The 20,447-nt window shown below is 42.4% G+C and overlaps 1 protein-coding gene across 8 annotated transcripts in view; it reads left to right on the plus strand.

Moving 5' to 3' along the window:
* The window catches only part of foxp2 (forkhead box P2), a 223,351-nt gene that overhangs the window by 124,886 nt on the left and 78,018 nt on the right, over window positions 1-20,447 (plus strand). For all 8 annotated transcript variants that reach the window (XM_034163713.1, XM_034163719.1, XM_034163717.1 and 5 more), the window contains one exon: window positions 14,140-14,229. In XM_034163713.1, coding sequence (XP_034019604.1) covers window positions 14,140-14,229 — 90 coding nt within the window. The remainder of the gene's footprint in view (window positions 1-14,139; window positions 14,230-20,447) is intronic.

Consider the following 20,447-nt stretch of genomic DNA (forward strand, 5'->3'; position numbering starts at 1 on the left):
ACAACCTTAAAACCACTAAAAAGATGGTCAGCTTAAAACTAGTGTGCAAAGGGCAAATAAATAAATAAATAAGTATATAAATATCTAAATATAACCATATGCAAACCTGCTAAGATTTGTTCAGTTGCACAATTGCTGCTGGGACAAAACTACTCCTGTAGCGTTTTGTTCTACACCTTGGGACTCTGAACCTACGGCCAGAAGGTAAAAGCTGAAATTCATTAGCCAGGGGGTGGGAGTCATCAACTGTAATGCAGTTGGTTATCCGCTGTAATTGTTTAGTGTACAGGGACTCTAAACTCAGCTGCGATTCACCAATCAACCGACTGGACCATTTAATGATCTGACTCAGTCTGTTCCTATCCTTCAATGTCAAACTGCCAAACCATGCCACCAAAGAAAAAGCTAAAACAGATTCAATAAAAGCACGATAAAATAGTGTTAACATGGTTCGGCCAGTGTGAAAATACGACAGTTTCCTGAGACAGAACAAGCGCTGATGTCCCTTCCTACACACCACCTCACAGTTTGCCTCAAACTTCAGCGAGTCATCAATAATAGTCCCAAGGTATTTATAAGTTTTCACAGTTCCAACTGGTTGACCATTCATTGTTGAGTTGCCAGGTGTGCTACCATTCTTCCTAAAATCAATGACCATATCTTTAGTTTTAGATATATTAATCTGAAGATATGAGTCCTCACACCATTTAACAAAATGGTCAACTACAGGACCGTGGCTACTCTCGTTATCCCGCAGCAGAGACAATCACTGTATCATCCGCGTATTTTAAAATAAACCTGTTTTTAAAAGTACTCTTTTGATAAAACTGATGGGCCACTTGAATTTTCAATAGGTGGCCATGTAGGGGTCAGTTGAAGAATAACATAGGGGTCAAAATATAAAAATGCTCCATTCATATTGAAATTTATCCCACATTATTTGTCGGATTGTAAAGATTCCAAAAACGTATAGTTTGGACTATCTATGACTGAATTCTATAGAGTTATGGGGTAAAAACAAGAATGGTGACAAAGTTCAGTTTCAGTTTGTACAGGGGTCAAAAGTTAAAGTTGCTCCAATTTTGTTCAGAGGTGATGCAAATTAATGGTTGAGTTAATAGGGTTTCAAAAAGGAATAGTTTGCACTATGTATCATGCTTAGTTATCACGTTACGAGGTAACATGTCACATGTCATAGAATTCAATGGACGTCAACATTTGACCTTTACTTTAGAGACCAAGCATTCAGCACAGTCAAAACTATTCCATTTATTAATCCAAGTAGCTCAATCAACAGTTTGCACCATTTTTTATTAAAATTGGAGCAACTTTTAACTTTTGACCCCTGTACAAACTGAAATTGATCTTTGTCACCATTCTTAAGGTTTCTACCCCATAACTCCATAACATTCAGTCATAGATAGTACAAACTATACCTTTTTGGAATCTTTATGATCAGACAAATAATATGGTATAGTTTTCAATATGATTGGAGCATTTTTATATTTTAACCCCTGTGTAATTCTTCAATTGACCCCTACATGGCCGCCTATTGAAAATTCAAGTGGCCCATCGTTTTTTCCAAAAGAGTAATGTCTAAGGAGAATTTGTGCTGGATTTGGTGCTTGTATCACCATATGAAGTATTGTTTCAGTTATTTGCTGCACTATAATGGCTCCATTAATGTTCTTAAAAATAAAAAATACTGGTATTTGGTTTTATCTTTTATTAGCCTCACTGTGAAGTGGAAAGATGTCCCTCTGTCCTTTGCGAAATCTTAAAAACGCAAAGAACAATTTCAATCAAATTTGGTGGGTAAAGTCGGTGGAAGGTCCTGTCACAACAGAGGTCGTGTCTCGATCATAGGTATGAGGTCATCTTCATCTTTGTATAAAATACCTCACTGGCCATATCTCAGAAACTACATGAGGTATGGGAATGGGGTTTTATGCGTAGTTTTCTGCTCTGCTGAAGCTAATTAATGTATCAGAATTCTGAAACAAAGTCTAAAGATTAACTGGTGGCTGCAAGGCCCTGCTATCATCTGCATGTTGTGTTGCAAATGAAATGTCTTTAAGGATTGGACTGTTGGACGTGCAAAACGTACAATGTTCTTTTGAGCTCTGAGAAATTGAAATTGGCAAACGCCTAGGCATGTACCTTATTTAATCCAGCGACTGAGCCCATCCCCTCCTGATTGTTAACATTGTAACTCAAAAACAATAAATGCTGTCATCTTGTCTATCACTCACTCACTCATCTTCAACCGCTTACTCCAATTAAGGGTCAAGGGGGAGCTGGAGCCTATCCCAGCAGTCATAAGGTGTGAGGCAGGGTACATCCTGGACAGGACGCCAGTCTGTCACAGGGCCACATATAGACAAACAAACACATTCACACCCCCGCACACACCTACGGACAATTTAAAGTTTCCAGTCCACCTAACCTGCGTGTCTTTTGGATGTGGGAGGAAGCTGAAGCACCTGGAGGGAACCCAAGCAAACACAGAAAGGCCACAGGTGGGAATTGATCCCATGACCTCTTTGCTGTGAGGCAACATTGCTAGCCACTAACCTACCGTGCCACACATCTTCTACATATTAATGAAAAATAGACTGAAATTTGATGCCCCAGATCAATCGAAAAAGTATGTTCCTTTTGCTTATGATATCCCATATACCAGCCCACTGCCTGGAAATATCGCGGGGAATAACCTCAGGAACACATGCATGATGAAAATTAGGAGCAGGTGTGGCTGAAGTTACATGTAATTACATTTATTTCATTGACAAATCCTTGGTCTGGCTGCCATCAAAGCTATCAGTGGTTGTTATTAATTGTTAAAAATAACTGACAGATTGATCAGTACTAGAAATTGTTATGTCCCTGGACCATATAAGTTTGGATAATGTTTGGACTTTTTACATTTAAGTCTTTTATCACACAAGTTTGTATTTTGGCACTGGGATCAGTCTCAGCTCCAAATGAACTATGCAGCATTTAAATGTAGATATTTATCCAGCTGTGCGACCTCCAGTTGCCTGGAACTGTGAACAGGAGATGGATCATAATCACCTGAAGAGGAAATTGAGCAATACAAGAGAGGGAGGAAGAATATGTGTACTTGTTGGGAACACACACTTAAACATTTATATCTGGCATCAGCTTTGCTTTGGTAAAAAGAACACTTGACCTGTAACATGCTATCTGTGTCAAACACATGCTGATTGTGACCTCTCCTTTCTTGCACCCACACAAATGTCTACCTCTTTCTCTCTGTCCTTCTGAATTTTTCTTCGCCTCAGCCCCTTTGTGATGGTATATTGTTGTAGCGCTCAGCCTTCGGGTTCTAAAGGACTTCTCTGAGAGCAGCAGTAGATAAAGAGCATTGCTGAATGGGCCTGCTGCCTCCTTATCTGAGCGTAGTGATACAGCACAGGTCAAAGTGAAGACTTCACTGAAGCCAGCAGCAGGAGCAGACAGAGGGAAGGAAGTAGGTTTGTTGTTGTGCTCAATTGAATTTCATGATGACCTATGGAAGAGATACACTGAGACAATATCAGCATCCCAGAGAGCACAGAAAAATGTGTCATGAAAAGGAGACAGTTATATGAAATGTAAAGGAATCGTAAAGAAAAAATGTTTTCCCCCTAAAGAAAAAAACCTCCCGATTACATAATTGAATCAAATATAAGGATATTTTGGAAATTACTGTCAATTTTATGGATGAGCTTAAAAATGGGTATGATTTGAGACAAGTCCCATCTCTTGTGGCAGCTTCAAAGTGTAAAATAGGACAGCATTTCCCTGAACATTATATACGCTCAGTGAGCCACCAAGTTAAAGCTCAGGGCCCCTGGATGTAAAATTTTCAAATAGTAAACTTTAAATACAGAATACTGCAGCCTGTGTTGCTGCAGATAGTAAAGTTAAATGTGTAAAGCTGCAACTGATGACTAAATTTCCTCAACGTGCTTCACAACAAAAACATTTTTAATGTAAAAGCAGTAGCAGACGCACGGCAGAGTTTCACTGAGAAAGTCATTAGTGTCATTGTGGCACATGAACATTTAGAAAGCAAACATGTGCCACAGTAACGCTGAGCTGATGTTATCTCAAGGCTTCCGAAGAACAGACTCAAGAATTGTTTCAAGAATTTCAATTTATTTTCATTTATATAGCGCCAAATCACAACAGAGTTGCCTCAAGGCGCTTCACACAAGTGAGGTCTAACCTTACTAACCCCCAGAGCAGCAGTGGTAAGGAAAAACTCCCTCTGAGGAAGAAACCTCAAGCAGACCAGACTCAAAGGGGTGACCCTCTGCTTGGGCCATGCTACAGACATAAATTACAGAACAATTCACAAAACAAATATACAGGAAACGCTGTTGGTGCACAGAACAGGAGGGTCTCCAGCACAAATACTACATCCATCTCTGAATGGAGCTGCACCTTAAACAGAGAGAACAACAGAATCAGGCATCAGAAAGACAAGAAATACTGTATAATTTGTCAGCATTAAACAACAAGGAAACAGGAAATAATAAGCTGATCGCCGGCCACTAGCCCTAAACTTCACTAAAAGACCCAGAATTTAGGTAAAGTTGAGGCCGCGGCACGCTCTGTTTACTAATAAAATGAATTAAAAGAGTAAAAAGCGTACAGCTATACTATGCCAGCCATATGAAAGGGAAAATAAGTGCGTCTTAAGTCTGGACTTGAAAGTCTCTACAGAATCTGACTGTTTTATTGACGCAGGGAGATCATTCCACAGAACAGGGGCATGATAAGAGAAAGCTCTGTGACCCGAAAACTTCTTATTCACCCTAGGGACACAAAGTAGTCCTGCACCCTGAGAACGCAAAGCCCGGGCCGGTACGTAAGGTTTAATTAGGTCACCTAGGTAGGGAGGTGTCAGTCCATGAACAATTTTATAGACTAGTAGCAGAACCTTAAAATCTGATGTCATTGGGACAGGAAGACAGTGAAGGGATGCCAAAATGGATGTAATGTGGTCGAACCTTCTGCTTCGTATCAAAAGTCTGGCTGCAGCATTTTTAACCAATTGGAGAACCCTGATGCTCAAGAAACTCCACAGTTTGTCAGTGAGTCATTTAGAAATGTCGTATGCCCATTATAGATTCTAGCACGTGTTGCAAAGCATGATAAAACAAATCAATTAAAACCAACGACTGGGGACATTTCTGAAACACTGAGGTGTTCACCTCAGTAGAATAAGAATGATATAATTCCCCTGTACATCTGTCTGACTGTCCATGAGGCTTGTAATTGCAACTAGTTGTGAACCTTATGGTGGATGTCAGTGTAACGTCACACAATAGCACGACGCAGTTTGAAAATGTGTGTGGTATGATGTCATCAAAGGGAGATAATTGGATTTTTGTTGTTGCTTTACACAATACATAGTATTTGTTAGACCTGTTGGACTCTTCAATACAGAGGTTGATCATGTTGTTGCCTCAGAATTTAAGATTTTAATGAAAAAAATCTTTAAAAGGTTTGTCGGTTGGTGCTTTGTGGGCCTGACCAGCGAGGCAATCAGAAGCCTTCTCCTTCCCAGGACGGTGTATTTTGTTGTAGGGGTATAGATGATTCATCGTGCCTGCCAGCATCTCAGATATTGGTTCTCTTTGCTTCTTGTAGATACACATAACCATATTATCTTCAAGGCAGAATATAAACCTATGTTTTGTTTTTGTGGCCTGGTTATACAATGGAGCTAGGGCCCCCATACCCCCCCAGCTCCTCCTACCACCTCCGCTCCTCTCTCCTATTCAAGCTCTTGCTTTCTTCCTGCTGTAGGAACGAGTAAATTCATCTCATCAATCCTCCAGGGAGGGTGTAGCTATGCAGCTCTGTTTACTGTGGCAGAAAGTTAATATAAATTTTCATCAGTGGGAGAAGTTTACACATATGATTCTATTTGTCCTTCATTATTAGCACCTGAGTCTGAGGCTGGGTAGGCATAATTGTCTACAGACACAGGCCAAATAGATGCAAGGGAAAGGCAAATAAGCACAGCCCAAAATAATTTGATGCTTGTGTGTTACAGTCCACCACCCTCAGAATTCTTAATCTCGAGAATCAATAAACAAAGGGTGAGAGCTGTGGAGGTGGGGGGGGATGAGAGGAAGAAACAAATAATGTGATATGAGCAGTGAATATGAGGTGGGGGTGGGAAGCTGAATTCAAAGTGCACTGATGAGGTGAAAGAGTTAAACTGAGGAAGAAGAGGTTTTATTTTCTGAAAAAAAAAGTTACATAAAGGTTACAAAACACAACAGCAAACTCAGTAGGAACAAATATTCAGTGCGTTTGGCGTCAGTGTAACTTGTTTTACAAAACACATTATATGTGGGAAACCAAAGCAGGTTAGCAGTCTAGTCTGGGAGCATGCAAGAGAGCTAGACGTTGGCACGTACACCACCACCAGGAACTGTTTTGGGTCCAGACTGGTAACCACCCAAGCGGACCCGCAGTCCTTAATTATTTCTCCATAGTAACCATTTGTTTGCCGGAGCCAACAAGACGCCCCCTTGGCTCGGTTTGGTTCCTCGGTGGTGAGGCTCGTGCGTGCTGCATCATGTGCTGGAAATCAGGTTTCATGGCCATTGGTCTGTGTGTCGCAGCTGACGCTTCCTCATGATGCAAGTAATAGGCCTCACCTGGGTCCAATTAAGCAACTGCCCTTTTGAACTAAAGTTATTCCAGCAATACCTAAGGATTCTCCAGAGACACCTCCGGCTGTCGTCTTAGGTCACTGGTTAGCGTCCAGGTTAGCTGGAAATACTGATACATGAAGTTTGAGCGTAAGCAGAGTGGGACACAGAAGCCCATTGTTGTGCTGCGTAGCTTTACCTCTATCCTGAGGCCCAAAGAGATCCTCCGTGGGCCGCTCCCTCCCTTCTTCACTGCACATTGCTGATTTGTTGAGTCATACATTAAACCACTCATTACTCCTACAGACTTTCCAAATTTTCTGCTTCTGAAAAACTTAGTGTTTTGTTTTTGTTTGTTTTTTTATCACTCTTTCTAGTTTTTGTTTTTGAGCCACAACTTCACCATGCAGCTCTTTGGCCATCAGTCACTTTTTGGTCTTCTTGTAAACTCTTGAAATCATAGTCCAAATTTTGGCAACTGCCAGGTGAACAGGGGAGGAGTGGAGGAATGATGAGTACGGTCAAATATAAACCCAGATTCCACAACTTTTCACATTGGTAGCACACTGGTGTGAGCTAATACCTAAAACTCCTCTGTCATATATCACTCTTTCCGTCTTAAGCATGTTTTCGGTGGAGTCTTTACAGGCGTATATGAATGTCCCAAACATTTTCCATAAATAAGGACCCATCAGAGCTTTCATGCGAATGGAGTGTTGAATGATTGAGATGTACGGTTGTGACTCATCTATAAAACATATAAACACAGACTGTGAGGAAAATGTACTTTGTGAATATGAATTTCTGCTCAAATGAGAAGATTAATAATGTCATATTGTTGTGAGATGCAAACCAAATGTGGGCTGAGGCTGCATTTAATCATCTCTTCCATTGTGAGAAATGTTGCGGTTAATGCTTTGTGCAACGTTGGACACATGTCAGGTTTTATCCATATTTGACATTTCAAAGAAAACTAAACACAGAACACAGTAATAATAACTGTATTGTCACTGCTGCCATGACAGTGTTGTTGTTTTTTTTAACCACAATATTTAAGTTTGGCTCATGATTCCTAGGGTATTATTTATTTATTTATTTATTTTGAGCTGCTTTTTTTGTGCATGAGTGGGTGTAGTGTGTGCTGTGCATGCTGCTACACCCTATGATTATGTAGTGTGTGTTTGTGATGTTTAACGCTCTGTTTGTGTTGTATATATCTGTGATGTTTGATGTTTTTATATGTGTTTATATTTATTTATTTGTGTTTAGGGACTGCAGATGCAAATTAGCCTAAGGCTAACTCTGGTGCAATGCATCAAATAGTAACGTTTATGGTCCCTTTGAAATAAATTAAACGGAAACTGAAATACTACTGTACCAACATGGCGGCGCAACATGGCGGCCTCCATAAGGAGGCCCGCTCCCATGTAGATATGAAGGGCTCATTATAAGCTTATGACAACACATCCATTCATCTTTGTATAAACCAATGGATATACTAATAATATTCCGTTTCTGCTAATAAACACTCACATACGACTCCCTCCATGTTGATGCTGCAGTGCGTCCTTGTGTCGGTGCATGCATTCATGCACACTCGTGTACACATGTACGGGAGTTGTCGAAGCTGTCAGCGTGATGGCAGTTGTTCTGGCCTACAGCTGGGTGTTGAACGGCAGCCTTCAACTCTGTGTCACACATGCATGCTCACAAAACATCTGCTGTACACACACACACACACACACAGTCTGTTGCCATGATGCAACCATTTTCATACTGATCAACACCCGATAAGGCTACGTTTATGGTGACTTGCTTGAATTGCCGTGAACCGTCAACACTGGCGTTAAGAGGTACATGTTGACGGTGAGGTGATTTCACACGTGTGTCATCATTCCATATTTGCTACATCCCCTAATAACAACAACTCCCAACACGAGCGGTGGCGGGACGTGATCTGCGCTGTCCAAACGCAATGTCACAGCTCCTCTGATATATCCAATTCCAATGTCACGGCCACATAGCTTTCAGTCTCTGGGTGGATTTGAAAGAGTGGCATTCTTACCAGACGGCTCATTTCTTGTGCACGCCCCCACACACACAATAAGCGATGTGGAGATTTGTGACGGTTTGGCCCACTATGGCAGAAGCCTGCTAATGTATTTCATGCTTGTTTAAGATCTTTGCATGCTTCTTATGAAGGTGCATTGTGATAGGTGTCCCTTATTACTCCGCTGTGTGAAGTCTGAACACTGGGTGTGGGAGAGTGAAGGACGACAGGGAAAGCGGGACTAATGGGTGCATTTCTTCGCTTCCCTCTATCTCCGTCTCCGGCAATCCCTGCATGCCTATTAATGTAGCAGAGGAATGCCTGTGTAAACATTCTTGTTTCTCAGTCGGTTTCGCATAATAGTTGCCCGTATCTCCTTCCTCCTGACCTCACTATCTGAAACCAATTACACCACATCCATTCAGGCTGAATCTTATTTTCATAAGGATCCCTGTGTCGCTGTCTTGGTTGCTCTGTGTTATTTTCCCCCTTATTTTTTCCTTCTTTTCCAACCTCGCTGATGGATATCAACATCAAATATCCCTCTGAGTGCCTTGTTATTTATATAGCAGGTCCTGACTCTCTCTCTCTCTCTCTCTCTCTCTTGCTTGTGCTCTCCTGCTGAAGAATGTGTCACATTGTCCTGTTTATACAATGTGTGCATTAACAGACTGGAGATGTCATTTTTTTGTGCATAGCAACGCAGGTTAAATAGCTGGTGTGCCTGCACTCGTCTATTTTTTTTTTCCTTTTTCTGTCCGTCCTCTCAGCTCTTCAGCAAACTTTTGATGACTTCGCTTGGCATTTTGGTGCTTTTTTGCACCATGAGATGGGCCCCAGCGTGCCATCTCTGTGGAGTGGGGAAGTGGGTGGCACAAATTGGTGCTTTTGCTATAATGACTGAATACTCAGAGCAGGTGAAAATGAGAGGACAGGGCTTTGTTTTGTTTTGGGGGTTTTTTTCGTGTCTTCCACGCTGTCGCAAATGCTCAGATAAATGGTAATCCCACGTCCGCGGTAGTGATGACTGTGTGCAGCTACATTCAAGTACATCAGTATTTGGACGGCAACACAGTTTTTGTCATTTTGTCTGCAGAGTTGAACTAAAACACAATGTGCTTGTGACAAATTATGAATTATAGTCTTCTGTGGCTAAATTTTGGAGAAACTGTGCATAGTGCACTTTGTGTCTGTCATATCACCAGTTCTGCACCTTAATGAAAGAAGATGTGGAATTTCAGATGCAATTTCAAAGAAAGCACTCTGAACACTTGAGCCTATATTTGCTGTTTTCTTGTGTGAGAATAAATCTCTGCATCAATCAGAGGTTAAAGTTCTTAACTCTCATACTGTTATTTTGATCTTTTTGCTTTTTTCCCCCTCGGGCATAAAGTTTTGGTAAATTTGTCAAAGCTTTTGCCCACTGCCTCTCTTGCCGTCATGTACCTGGATATTTACCCAGCATTAATTTTAGAAGTGTTCGTCTCTCACTCTGTGTGTGTGTGTGTGTGTGTGTGTGTGTGTGTGTGTGTGTGTGTGTGTGTGTGTGTGTGTGTGTGTGTGTGTGTGTGTGTGTGTGTGTGTGTGTGTGTGTGTGTGTGTGTGTGTGTAATATACAGAGTGAAACTCCCTCCTCTTGGCTTTGGGTGTAACACAGTGAGTCATTATTGATTCACACATGGATAAATATTTCCCGCTGACAGCTACCTTGGGCTGCACTCATCAAGCAGCTCTCCCTCTAACTGCTGTGTGCAGGACTCAATAAGCCTCATAATTACCTTGATTCACCAATCATGGCGAGATTAATTAGCCACGGTGTTCTAATTAGCAACATTATTGGCTGGATTCTAGAAATTTTTGTCTTTCAGATTCAAGCAGTTGAAGCTAAAGGCGAGCTGCGTTTGATTAATTTGTTATGAAAACATACACTAATAAAACAGACACTGCAGTCGCAGTTTAACTGCCTGAATCTGAACAGGTGTTTGTAGGGGTTGGTGGGGTTTTTATGCCCCGCACGGCGCTTGCGCTGTGAGGCGGGGCATATAGCATCCGGGTTGTCCATCTGTCCGTCCTTCCGTCTGTCCGTCCAGCCGCAATGTAGCTCGCCACCTATTGCTCGCAAAAACTTAATATTTGGTGGGTACATGCCTTAGAGGAGTACTTCGTATGGGTTTGAAGGCCGGTGACCTTGACCTACTTTTCAAGGTCACCAGTGGTCACAACTGTCAAATCCTTCGCCGCAACGTAGCTCGGCACCTATTGCTCGCAGAAACTTCATATTTGGTGGGTACATGCCTTGGAGGAGTACTTCACAAACACCAGTGGTCACAACTTTCAAATCTTTTGCCACAACATTGCTCGGCACCCATTGCTCGCAGAAACTTTATATTTGGTGGGTACATGCTTTGGAGGAGTACTTCACATGGGTTTGAAGGCCGGTGACTTTGACCTACTTTCCAAGGTCACCAATCCGGTTATTAAGCGCCGACGTAACGCATCACGTGATAAATCTGTTTCCAGGTCCAAAGACCTCCAAGTTTACAATTAAAGTTATGTCTATTTGAGCCTTTTAAGGATTTACAGTTTAAGTTTAGTTTGTGTTTACGTGGTGCGCAAACCTCCGTCCCTCCCTTCTCCGCCTCCACCTCCGTTAACCGCATTCATCTGGTTCTATGGTCAGAACACTTAATAAAACTTTTTTTTTCTTTTACTTTACATATTTTATTATGCACAGGTAAAATATACATGTCTGTTTGTTAATAAAAATTTTTTTATTAAAATAAACAGGACGTTAAAGTGCAAACTTCACTTTCTCCCTGAACGACATGAACAAGAAGCGATCACAGCTCGCAGCAACTCCCGTTGAAAATAATGGAGAAACAACCTGAGCGTCTGACATTTTTACATAAAACAAATGCAGTAACAACGTCTAAAAACCCAGTTAATATATCCAGGAGAGTTTTAGGCACAATATACAAAGAGTTTTATGTTGCGATGTTAATGCTGTTGTCCGTGTGCAGCGGTGTAAGTGCAGCCTGATCAGATCGTCTCAGTGCAGTTCTCAATGTTAATGAAAGCGCGCCTTTTTTGTTTGGAGCCGGAAGTGGAAGATCACATGATGTGTTACGTCACACTTAACAACCGGATGGTCACAACTGCCAAATCCTTTGCCGCAACATAGCTCAGCACCTATTGCTCACAGAAACTTCATATTTGATGGGTACATGCCTTGGAGGAGTACTTTGCATGGGTTCGAAGGTCAGTGGCCTTGACCTACTTTTCAAGGTCTCCAGTGGTCACAACTGTCAAATCCTTCACCTGAAATTTGTTCGCCGCAATGTACCTCGGCACCTATTGCTTGCAAAAACTTCATATTTGGTGGGTACATGCCTTGGAGGAGTACTTCGCATGGGTTCGAAGGCCGGTGACCCTGAGCTACTTTTAAAAAATTATCAATAGTTGCATTTGTTTGAAGGCTACTGACTTTTTATGGTCACTGTTGGCCACATCCTCTAAATAAATATAATGTCAATCTCCAATTTTCCACTGTGTATCCCAGTTTACATCAAACACATGAGGGTTCAACCAAATACCTACCCCACACATGTACATATTACTGCACTTTACATGGAAAATAGTACTGCACGCGGCATTTCGTGACAAATGTCTCTAGTTTTTATTTTTTATTTTATTTTTATATAGTATATATTTATAGGTGTGTGTGCACTGAAGATGGCTCATCTTACAGATGTGACACCAGTCTCACATGCACACACATGCACACGCATACATACGGTGGTGACTGAGCTGCTCCTGGAGACGGATCAATGCAGTTAGGGCCCGGTGTCAGTGTAATGTGTTTGTTTACTCCAGTTCAGAAACCCTGGCTCCTCTTGAGTGACCAGACAGACAGACACCCCTCAACCCCCCATCTCCAACCCACAGCACACATACGCACCCTCTCTGTCTTTTCATAATTGATCAGGGGGGGTGTCTGCAGTCCCTGAGGGGTTAAGACGTGGCAACTTATTTATTTTTTTATTTTTTTTACTGCCTCTCTTCTGTCATCTCCTTTTGTTTGCTCAGGAGCTCAATGTACTAGTTCAAACATTGTTCTCACCAGCTGGTAGAGCTGTGCCATATGCATGGCCTGTCAAGGCAGCTGTTGTCATGGATACTGGCAAGCGCCAGAAAATAAAAGCGCACCCACCACCACCACCCCTGATTCCTGAAGAAGTGTCACTCCAGGCTTTTTTTTTCTTCCTCCTATCCCTCATTTTCTTGTTGATTCTCCTCTTCTTCTTTTTTTTCACCACAAGAAGAAGCACCGGGGAAGTTGTGAGTGTGCATGCATGTCCCCCCCCGTCGCTGTCCCACTTGATGCTTGTAGGTCTGAAGAGTACAGCAGCAGTATGTAGTAGTCGTAGTAGCAGCTGTGCACCGTGTTCTTTCCTGCCACATTCTTTTTTTTTTTTTTTAATCCAGCCGTCTTTGAAGAATCGGAGCGAAGCTGCTAGCCAAGGTGTCTCTGTTGCTGTTGCTGTGGATGGTGCGCTTGTTCATCGCACGCGTGCACACAACCAAATAGGGAGGGCGCCTATAATTCCATCAAACCCCTGAGACAAAAATTACACCACATCCTCGGCCTCTCTGTTTCCCATCATCCCCACGCCTGGCAAATACATTCAGCAGTGCTGATGACAAATATTTTACAATTTGCAGAATCTGTTTTTCTAATTCTTGGCACCACGTGTAAACAGTTATGAACTAATTCCATCAGGGGGGTAAAGGTCTCTCTCTTTTTTCATCTATCTTTCTATGTGTCGGCACTCATAAGCACCCTTAATGCACAGTGTAAAACCTGGGCTGCTAGTTAATTCACTCTAAATGTAATCTGATGTTGATTTTGTCAACTTTAATTACAGCTCCCAGGGACACTTCACATGGTGCTGCCTCTACTTCAAATTGATATTATGAATATGCAAATGTGGCAGTAATTTGCAGAGAGAAGTGGGTATTTCAGTTGAGCACACACTAGACAGGTCAATTCTACTGACGCACCGACTTTTTTTTTCTTCCCTTCCAGCCCACCACCACCAGCAGCCTTTTCTTCAGTTGGGGGGGGGGGGGGGGGGGCTCTGTATTTATCCTTCATCACAGTGCTGTAAATTGTTACTAAAACATATTTCCAACATAGAGTCAGGTTGCGTTGCTGAAAATACCAGGTGATATTTGACAGGTTTTGGCCCTAAAAAAGTGGAATCATCTCTGCTGTTGGCTTCAAGGAATCTAATACTTCTTTTTTCTCTCTCTTTTCTTCTTTCTCCTCTTCCCCCGCACACATCTTTCTCTCCCTCTCCCTCTCTCTTTCTCCTCGCTGCCTTTTGTCTTGTGTTCCTTTCTTCTCAGGCCCTACAAGCAGCGAGGCAATTACTCTTGCAGCAGCCAGGCAGTGGCCTGAAATCTCCAAAGAGCCAGGACAAGCAGCGTCCACTGCAGGTAAAGCAGCTCCCCGTCTAATCTCTTAAGTCTATCCATAATACATGCTCCTCCGAAAAGAAGATTTCCTCTGTTCCACAAGTGTGTTTGATTTGCCAACACAATCCTCGGACCTGACTTTGGAATCCTAAAGCTGGCCGAGGCAGTCCCCAGGAAGTTAAGTGACTCATAGATACACAGAAAACACAACAGCGATACTTCTCAGTGATCAAAGTTTTCCTAAAGTATTAATGTAGTTTTGTCACCCATACTCTACTTCTGCACATTTTTGTAAGCATTTGGCGCTCTAATGACAATTAAAGGCACCTTGACGCACGAATTTGCGTGCCAATGAGTAAGCGCATCGTAAACAGTTGCAAACTGTGCGCAGCTACGTGTCAGTGTGCAAAGAAAACTTTGAAATGTTCATAATTTGTGGCACACACTAATTTTGCGCCTCTTGCGTGAACTAGTCGCGAACATCGCGCAACCTATTCGAAAACACTGCATGCCAAAGCATGTCATTGCGCGCAGGACATCTGAAGGTTACATCTATAATAAACATAACTTTACAGATACATTATCTAACTCATAAGAAGGAATGAAAATGCGACTTTTACATTACATTACAATATATATTACAAATAATTACCTTTGGGGCAAGAGTCCAAATATGTTCTGCACCGCACGGCGCGCACGAGACAACCTGGAGCTGTAAATAATTTCTCTGTGATCTGGGAGCGATGAGAGAGTAGTTTCATCACAAGTTCGGAGAGCAGATGTGTTATTATTGTTGTGTGCCTTATTATTTTATATTGTGTGACGTCAGGCACAGCACAGCAGCGCGGGGATCAGATTTGTGCCAAAAGTGTCAAGGTGCTTTAAGACTTCAGCATGGCCAGAGGTTATTGGGTAGAATGACAAATTGAGGACATCTTTGAGCTTTATTTCCCGTGTGGGATCTATAGTGTTGTTGACATGAGGAGATTCATAGGTTAGTTGTCATTTGAAAGACCTGTCAGGCTGAACTGTGGGTTATATAGACGGCTAATTTTAACCGGTTGTCATTTCCACTCTTCAACATTAATTTACCTTATTGATTGGTAGAGCTGTCTATTTCTGTTGTCAGCCATTTGGAAAAGGTCGCACTTGTACAGATTTAAAGATGCAAACCTTCACACACACACAGTCGCATATATATATGAATATTGCAGTTCAAGCTGTCTCCAAGCCCCCCCCCCCCCCTTTCCTGACGAATCTTTTCATTCTGCTTATTAAAGTCAACAAGACTGTTAGTTGGTTTTTGTACATCAAATTATGTAAGGCCCTTTGACATCTGCTCTGTGTTTTTATTAGTCGGAGTTTACATTTAATTTATTTTGTATCTTTTTCAAGTGGAAGTGCCAGAGTTTGCGCCATACGCTTTTATCAAGCAGCAATGGTTTACCTCATTAGAGCCTCTGTGCATTTCATTAATGACAGTGAAATTGGTATTTCCACACAGTCTAACAATGGCGACACCTTCAATTGGCGTCACACTCCTGTGTACCTAATTATGCACCAGTGAAGATATTATCAGGATTTACAATATTAGAATTATAAACACTTTTTTCATTGGTGTTAACTAATTTGAGTTTATTTTGCTACATATCCAATAAGGAATTGCTGTTGGGTCAGTTAGACGACACCTTGAAGCAAGTAAATCACAATCCATATTTAAAAGTAAAGCTTTCTTCAGATTTGACATGGGGGGAAAAACACATCAATCAAGTTGTTGTCAAAGCCAACTGGATGTTAGGTTTTCTCAGAAGAAAGTCCCTTGCTGTGATAAATCAGCAAAACTCCCGGCCTAGTCTGCTTTAGACTCCGGACTTTTGGAATATTATCATGCAGTGTGGGATCCCATCCACCAAACCAACAAAAATGTCATTGAGAAAGTCCAAACATATGCAGCCAGATTTAAATTTAATGACTATAACCGCCAGTCCAGTGTTACAAATATGATTCACCAGCTGGAGTGGGACAGCTTGGAAACTAGGTCCACTAGAGCCTGTCATCAATCAGGCCCAGTCCTCCAGACCAATCACTCATCGCAGCACTGGCAGTTTCCTGTATCGCCATATTTCTGCAAACAAAACTCACTGCTTCCTGACCATACCCAGTGTGACCTGTCTCCAGAGTAATTTAAATATCAGTTGTTGACTCTTTTACCAGGCTTGATTACACCTTGTGGCCCGTTCAAAACTGAAATTTTCCGACTCCTCACCGCTAGCTGTACAGGATAGCCACACTAGGCGTTTGTACTGAAGCAAGTACAAGCAGAATATTGTCATGAAGTGGTTCAAACCAATGGGTTCCTGCTTGACAAATGCCTCCATTCTTATCCAGCAGGGTGAAAAGAACAATATTGAATGAGAGCAGTGTTGGTGCATGATAACTGTCATCCCATGTCCAGGCTCCTACCCCTAATAACACCAGCACATGGTAAATATTGAATATTTACATTTGCTTACTCAATTCTTGCCTTGTGTTGGTGATAGAAATCAATATGAAAGGGGCCTGCCAGTCGGCCTGTTCTCAGCTCCAGCTAATTCATCTGTTGATCCAGTCTTTATTAACATCTTCACCTCTTTGTTCCTAAAAGTCTCTGAACAGAACATTGACAGCTCTGCCAATGCTCCCATGTGAGTGCAGACGTCTGGTTCTGGGCCACATTTACAGCCAAACTGTGCTGCTCTTTGCCCTTGAATTCACTCATTTCAAATGGCATTTTAATTGTAATTCTCCATTGTATAAATATCAGTTTACAACCATAGAAAGTTGGGCTGTTCTTATTGTTGCGTTTCTTTGCCCTTGTCTTTTTTTTTCTTGTCTTCAGGGAGTTTACCCAATAAAGCTGCATTGTTTGCCTGGATTATCAGGCCAGAATTGGTGCAGTATTTTAGTTGCTTCACCGCTTGATAAGAGTCAGTCACACTACGTGTTTTCCGCCAGAGAAATGGTGCACATTGATTCCTTTGTATGATTAGCACAGTAGAAAGTTGAAGAAGGATTAGTATTACCATGACATCCCGCTTGTGGCAGAGATACTGATAAATCCTCTGCTCGCGTTTTCCCCTCCCTTGTTCTCCCATCTTTGGTATTTAAGAGTGGGAAATGATCCATAGATCATGGCATGCAAATTATTTAGTACACAAGCATCTAACTGCTTCAACTTGCAGTTTTAATTACGCGTATTAGTGGCTAAAGGCTCTCGCCTGACTAATTCTATCCGCTCGCTCATCGCTGCTTCTTAGGAGTTGATGATGCAGAGGCAGGCAGCTTTGTGCACACGTACACAAAATAACAGACTCACAAACACACATACAAACACACACACAAGCTGCTTCTCCACATTTGCGTAATGTGACAGGTCTATTATTACACAGTAAGCCCACGGGAGCACTCAATAAACACCTATTTCTTCCTGTAAATCCCCCTGTCTCCGCCATGCTGCTTACATGGCTCTCCCAAGGCACACAACACCCTCTAGTCTCTGCTCCATTCTCCTCTGCTCCTCTCTCCCCTCACGCTCCTCTTCTCTGTGGCAATATCTCCTCTCTGAAAGGCATTTATACACTGACATTTGGAATACAAATAAAGAAACGCGGACAAGGAGAGGCGGAGAGGATTACAGAGGCCTATGAGTCTGACAGTTGTTTCGCTCACACACATGCATAATTCATCTGTACACACACTACACACATAAACATACAAGCACAGCGATGGCAAGTTTACAATGACAGATGTGGGTTTGTTCGTGTCTTCTTTCTTAATGGATGCGTTTATCGTTTTCGGGGTAGTCTGGACTTCAAGCAGCTGTGTAACTGATGGGTAAGTCTGCTTTGAATGGCGCAGGCAACACAATATACCAGCAAATAAACAGTAACGTGATGTTTAGGTGAGTCACACGGGAGATAAGAAGCCAGTGTGATTTAATTACCATTTTGTTGATGGTTGGACTCCATCCACAGAGAATATGGTGTGGAAAAAGTATGGAATTTAAAACAAAGACAGCTGGCTGACTGATCCTCATGCCCAGCTGACCAGTCAACATGATTGTGGTGCCTCTGTTGAAGTGTTGAAGCTGTAGTGTGTCAAATTTTGCCAGGTGAGCCCTTTCTGTTTTTGATGTCTGATTGTTGGGGTTAGACTCTCTTCTTATGCAAAAACCTTTACAGCTCCCAGAGGGTGTTGGGGTCAGGTCAGGTGTGCGAGAATGTTCTTGTGCCATGCTTTGCCACATCCAGCACATAATGCAACTGCCCTGGGGCCTGTATGGCAACTAACCAGGCAGACAAGTGTGCATCCCCACCTCCTCAAAGTAGTCATCTATCTGTCACAGCTTGGTAAAATGTGGGTGTTCCCTTAGCCTTTTCCAGTTTGGGGTAGGGGGAAACTCTCACCATGCTGGATCATACCCAAAAATGCAGTCGTACATCTCATCTGAGTCATTCCAGCAGTACTCCAGGATCCTCCAGAGAGACCAGTCATTGCCCTTGGTAATTGGTTAGAGTCCAGGTCTCGTAACCATACAGAGAGGTATCCTAAAGATGTAGAACTTTGTTCTCCTGCACAGGTATTGGCATCACTAAACACCTCTGTCCTGCAAGCTCCTTCCAGATGTCTCTCACTTCTGAAGGCCAGGGAGTTATTGAAGGCCTGGATCACAAACCCAGAGTCTACGATTTCTCATTCACCTTCCCAAAAGCCCCAATCAGAGAATCCCTTGATTCTACAAAGATTAGGCTGGAGACTCGTATGAAAATAGACTGGTCCTGGCCTTATGGGTGCTGAGTGCATTTGACAAAGTGAGAGGATTCAACCCCTCTTCCCATTAACTTGCAACCTGTAGTTGGCTTCAGATTGAAAACTTAACTCAGTCAAGTGTTGCGACATTACAATGCATTGTTTTTAAACTAATAATTTCAGTCTTGTCGGCACTTCGCTTGTCTCCATGTTGTGTGAAAATGCTGGTTCATGGATGGCGAGAGATGCTGATTTCTGTCTGTTTTGTGAGTTCTACAGTTTTCTGCCCAGGCTACTCAGATTGGGTGTGGGCACTGGGCCATTCCAGGACATGTCGCATTTTTAAAGGTCAGATCCGCACATTTCACTACTGAGCCAATATCATTTCAATAGATGCACTCGTCTCCTTATTGGCTTTCATCCGGAACATACACACAGATGCCAAGAAAAGGGCTGTGACGCTAGGCTTGAGTATCGGTTAGCTGACTCCCATGCACATGGCTAAAGAATGGTAGTTCACATTTACATTTATGAATATATCTTTCCACAGAATCCCCTCTGGTTGGATCTGAAAATAGAGGAAAAAATATCACAGTGAAGGGGAGGGGGGTATTATGTTATTCATGAGAAAAACTTCTGTTGACTCTGAGAGAGAAAGAGGGAAGAAACGTCAGCACATTTTAAGTCAAACACCCTTGGTTGCTGCTTTTGTCACCAGAAAACAAGATTTTTTTTTTCTTTCCCCATCTCCATACCCCCCCTCCCCAACACCCACACACACACGTTTACAACACCTACAGGACAAGATTGCTAAATTGCGAGGACAGAGCAGGTTCATCATTGTGATGCTAAAGAAGTTGAAATGCAACCCCAAGGCAAGGTAGCTGAGTTTGGGGGATCAAGCGAAAGTGAGAGGGAGGGAGGGATTTAAAAAAAAAGTAGCTCAGACCTTTGATGTAGCAGCAACAAATTTACCTTGTGACAGAAGATACATGGGTGCAATAAACGAGTTATACCAGCCCTTACACATGCAATCAGATGATTCTGGCCAGGGTGTTAATTGGATCCTAACCGGCAGATCTGATACGCCTGAGCCCTGATGGTGAGGGGGAAAGCCTTTCCAAGTGATGAACTATAATTCACTGAGCTGCTTGAAGCACTTGTAATTTACTGTGTGTCACTGATGAAGAGGCTGATCCAGCGGAGGCCATATTACCTGCAACATCAGAGGAAAGTGTCCCCCCCCCTTTACTTTCACTCCTGCTCTCCATCTCACTTTCTTTCCATCTCAGCACTCTCTTCTGTCTGATTTTTTTTCCTCCCCCTTTCTTAATTCTCTCTCATTCAAACGTTCTGTTGGAACGCGTGCACATGCAGGGAGGTACCCATAGGGACGGAATTGTGCCAGTTTAGTGATGAAAGTGTTTTGATAAGGACCCAAACAACATGCA

The sequence above is a fragment of the Thalassophryne amazonica genome, chromosome 22 (genome assembly GCF_902500255.1).
Source record: "Thalassophryne amazonica chromosome 22, fThaAma1.1, whole genome shotgun sequence".
In the NCBI taxonomy this organism is placed as follows: Eukaryota; Metazoa; Chordata; class Actinopteri; order Batrachoidiformes; family Batrachoididae; genus Thalassophryne; species Thalassophryne amazonica.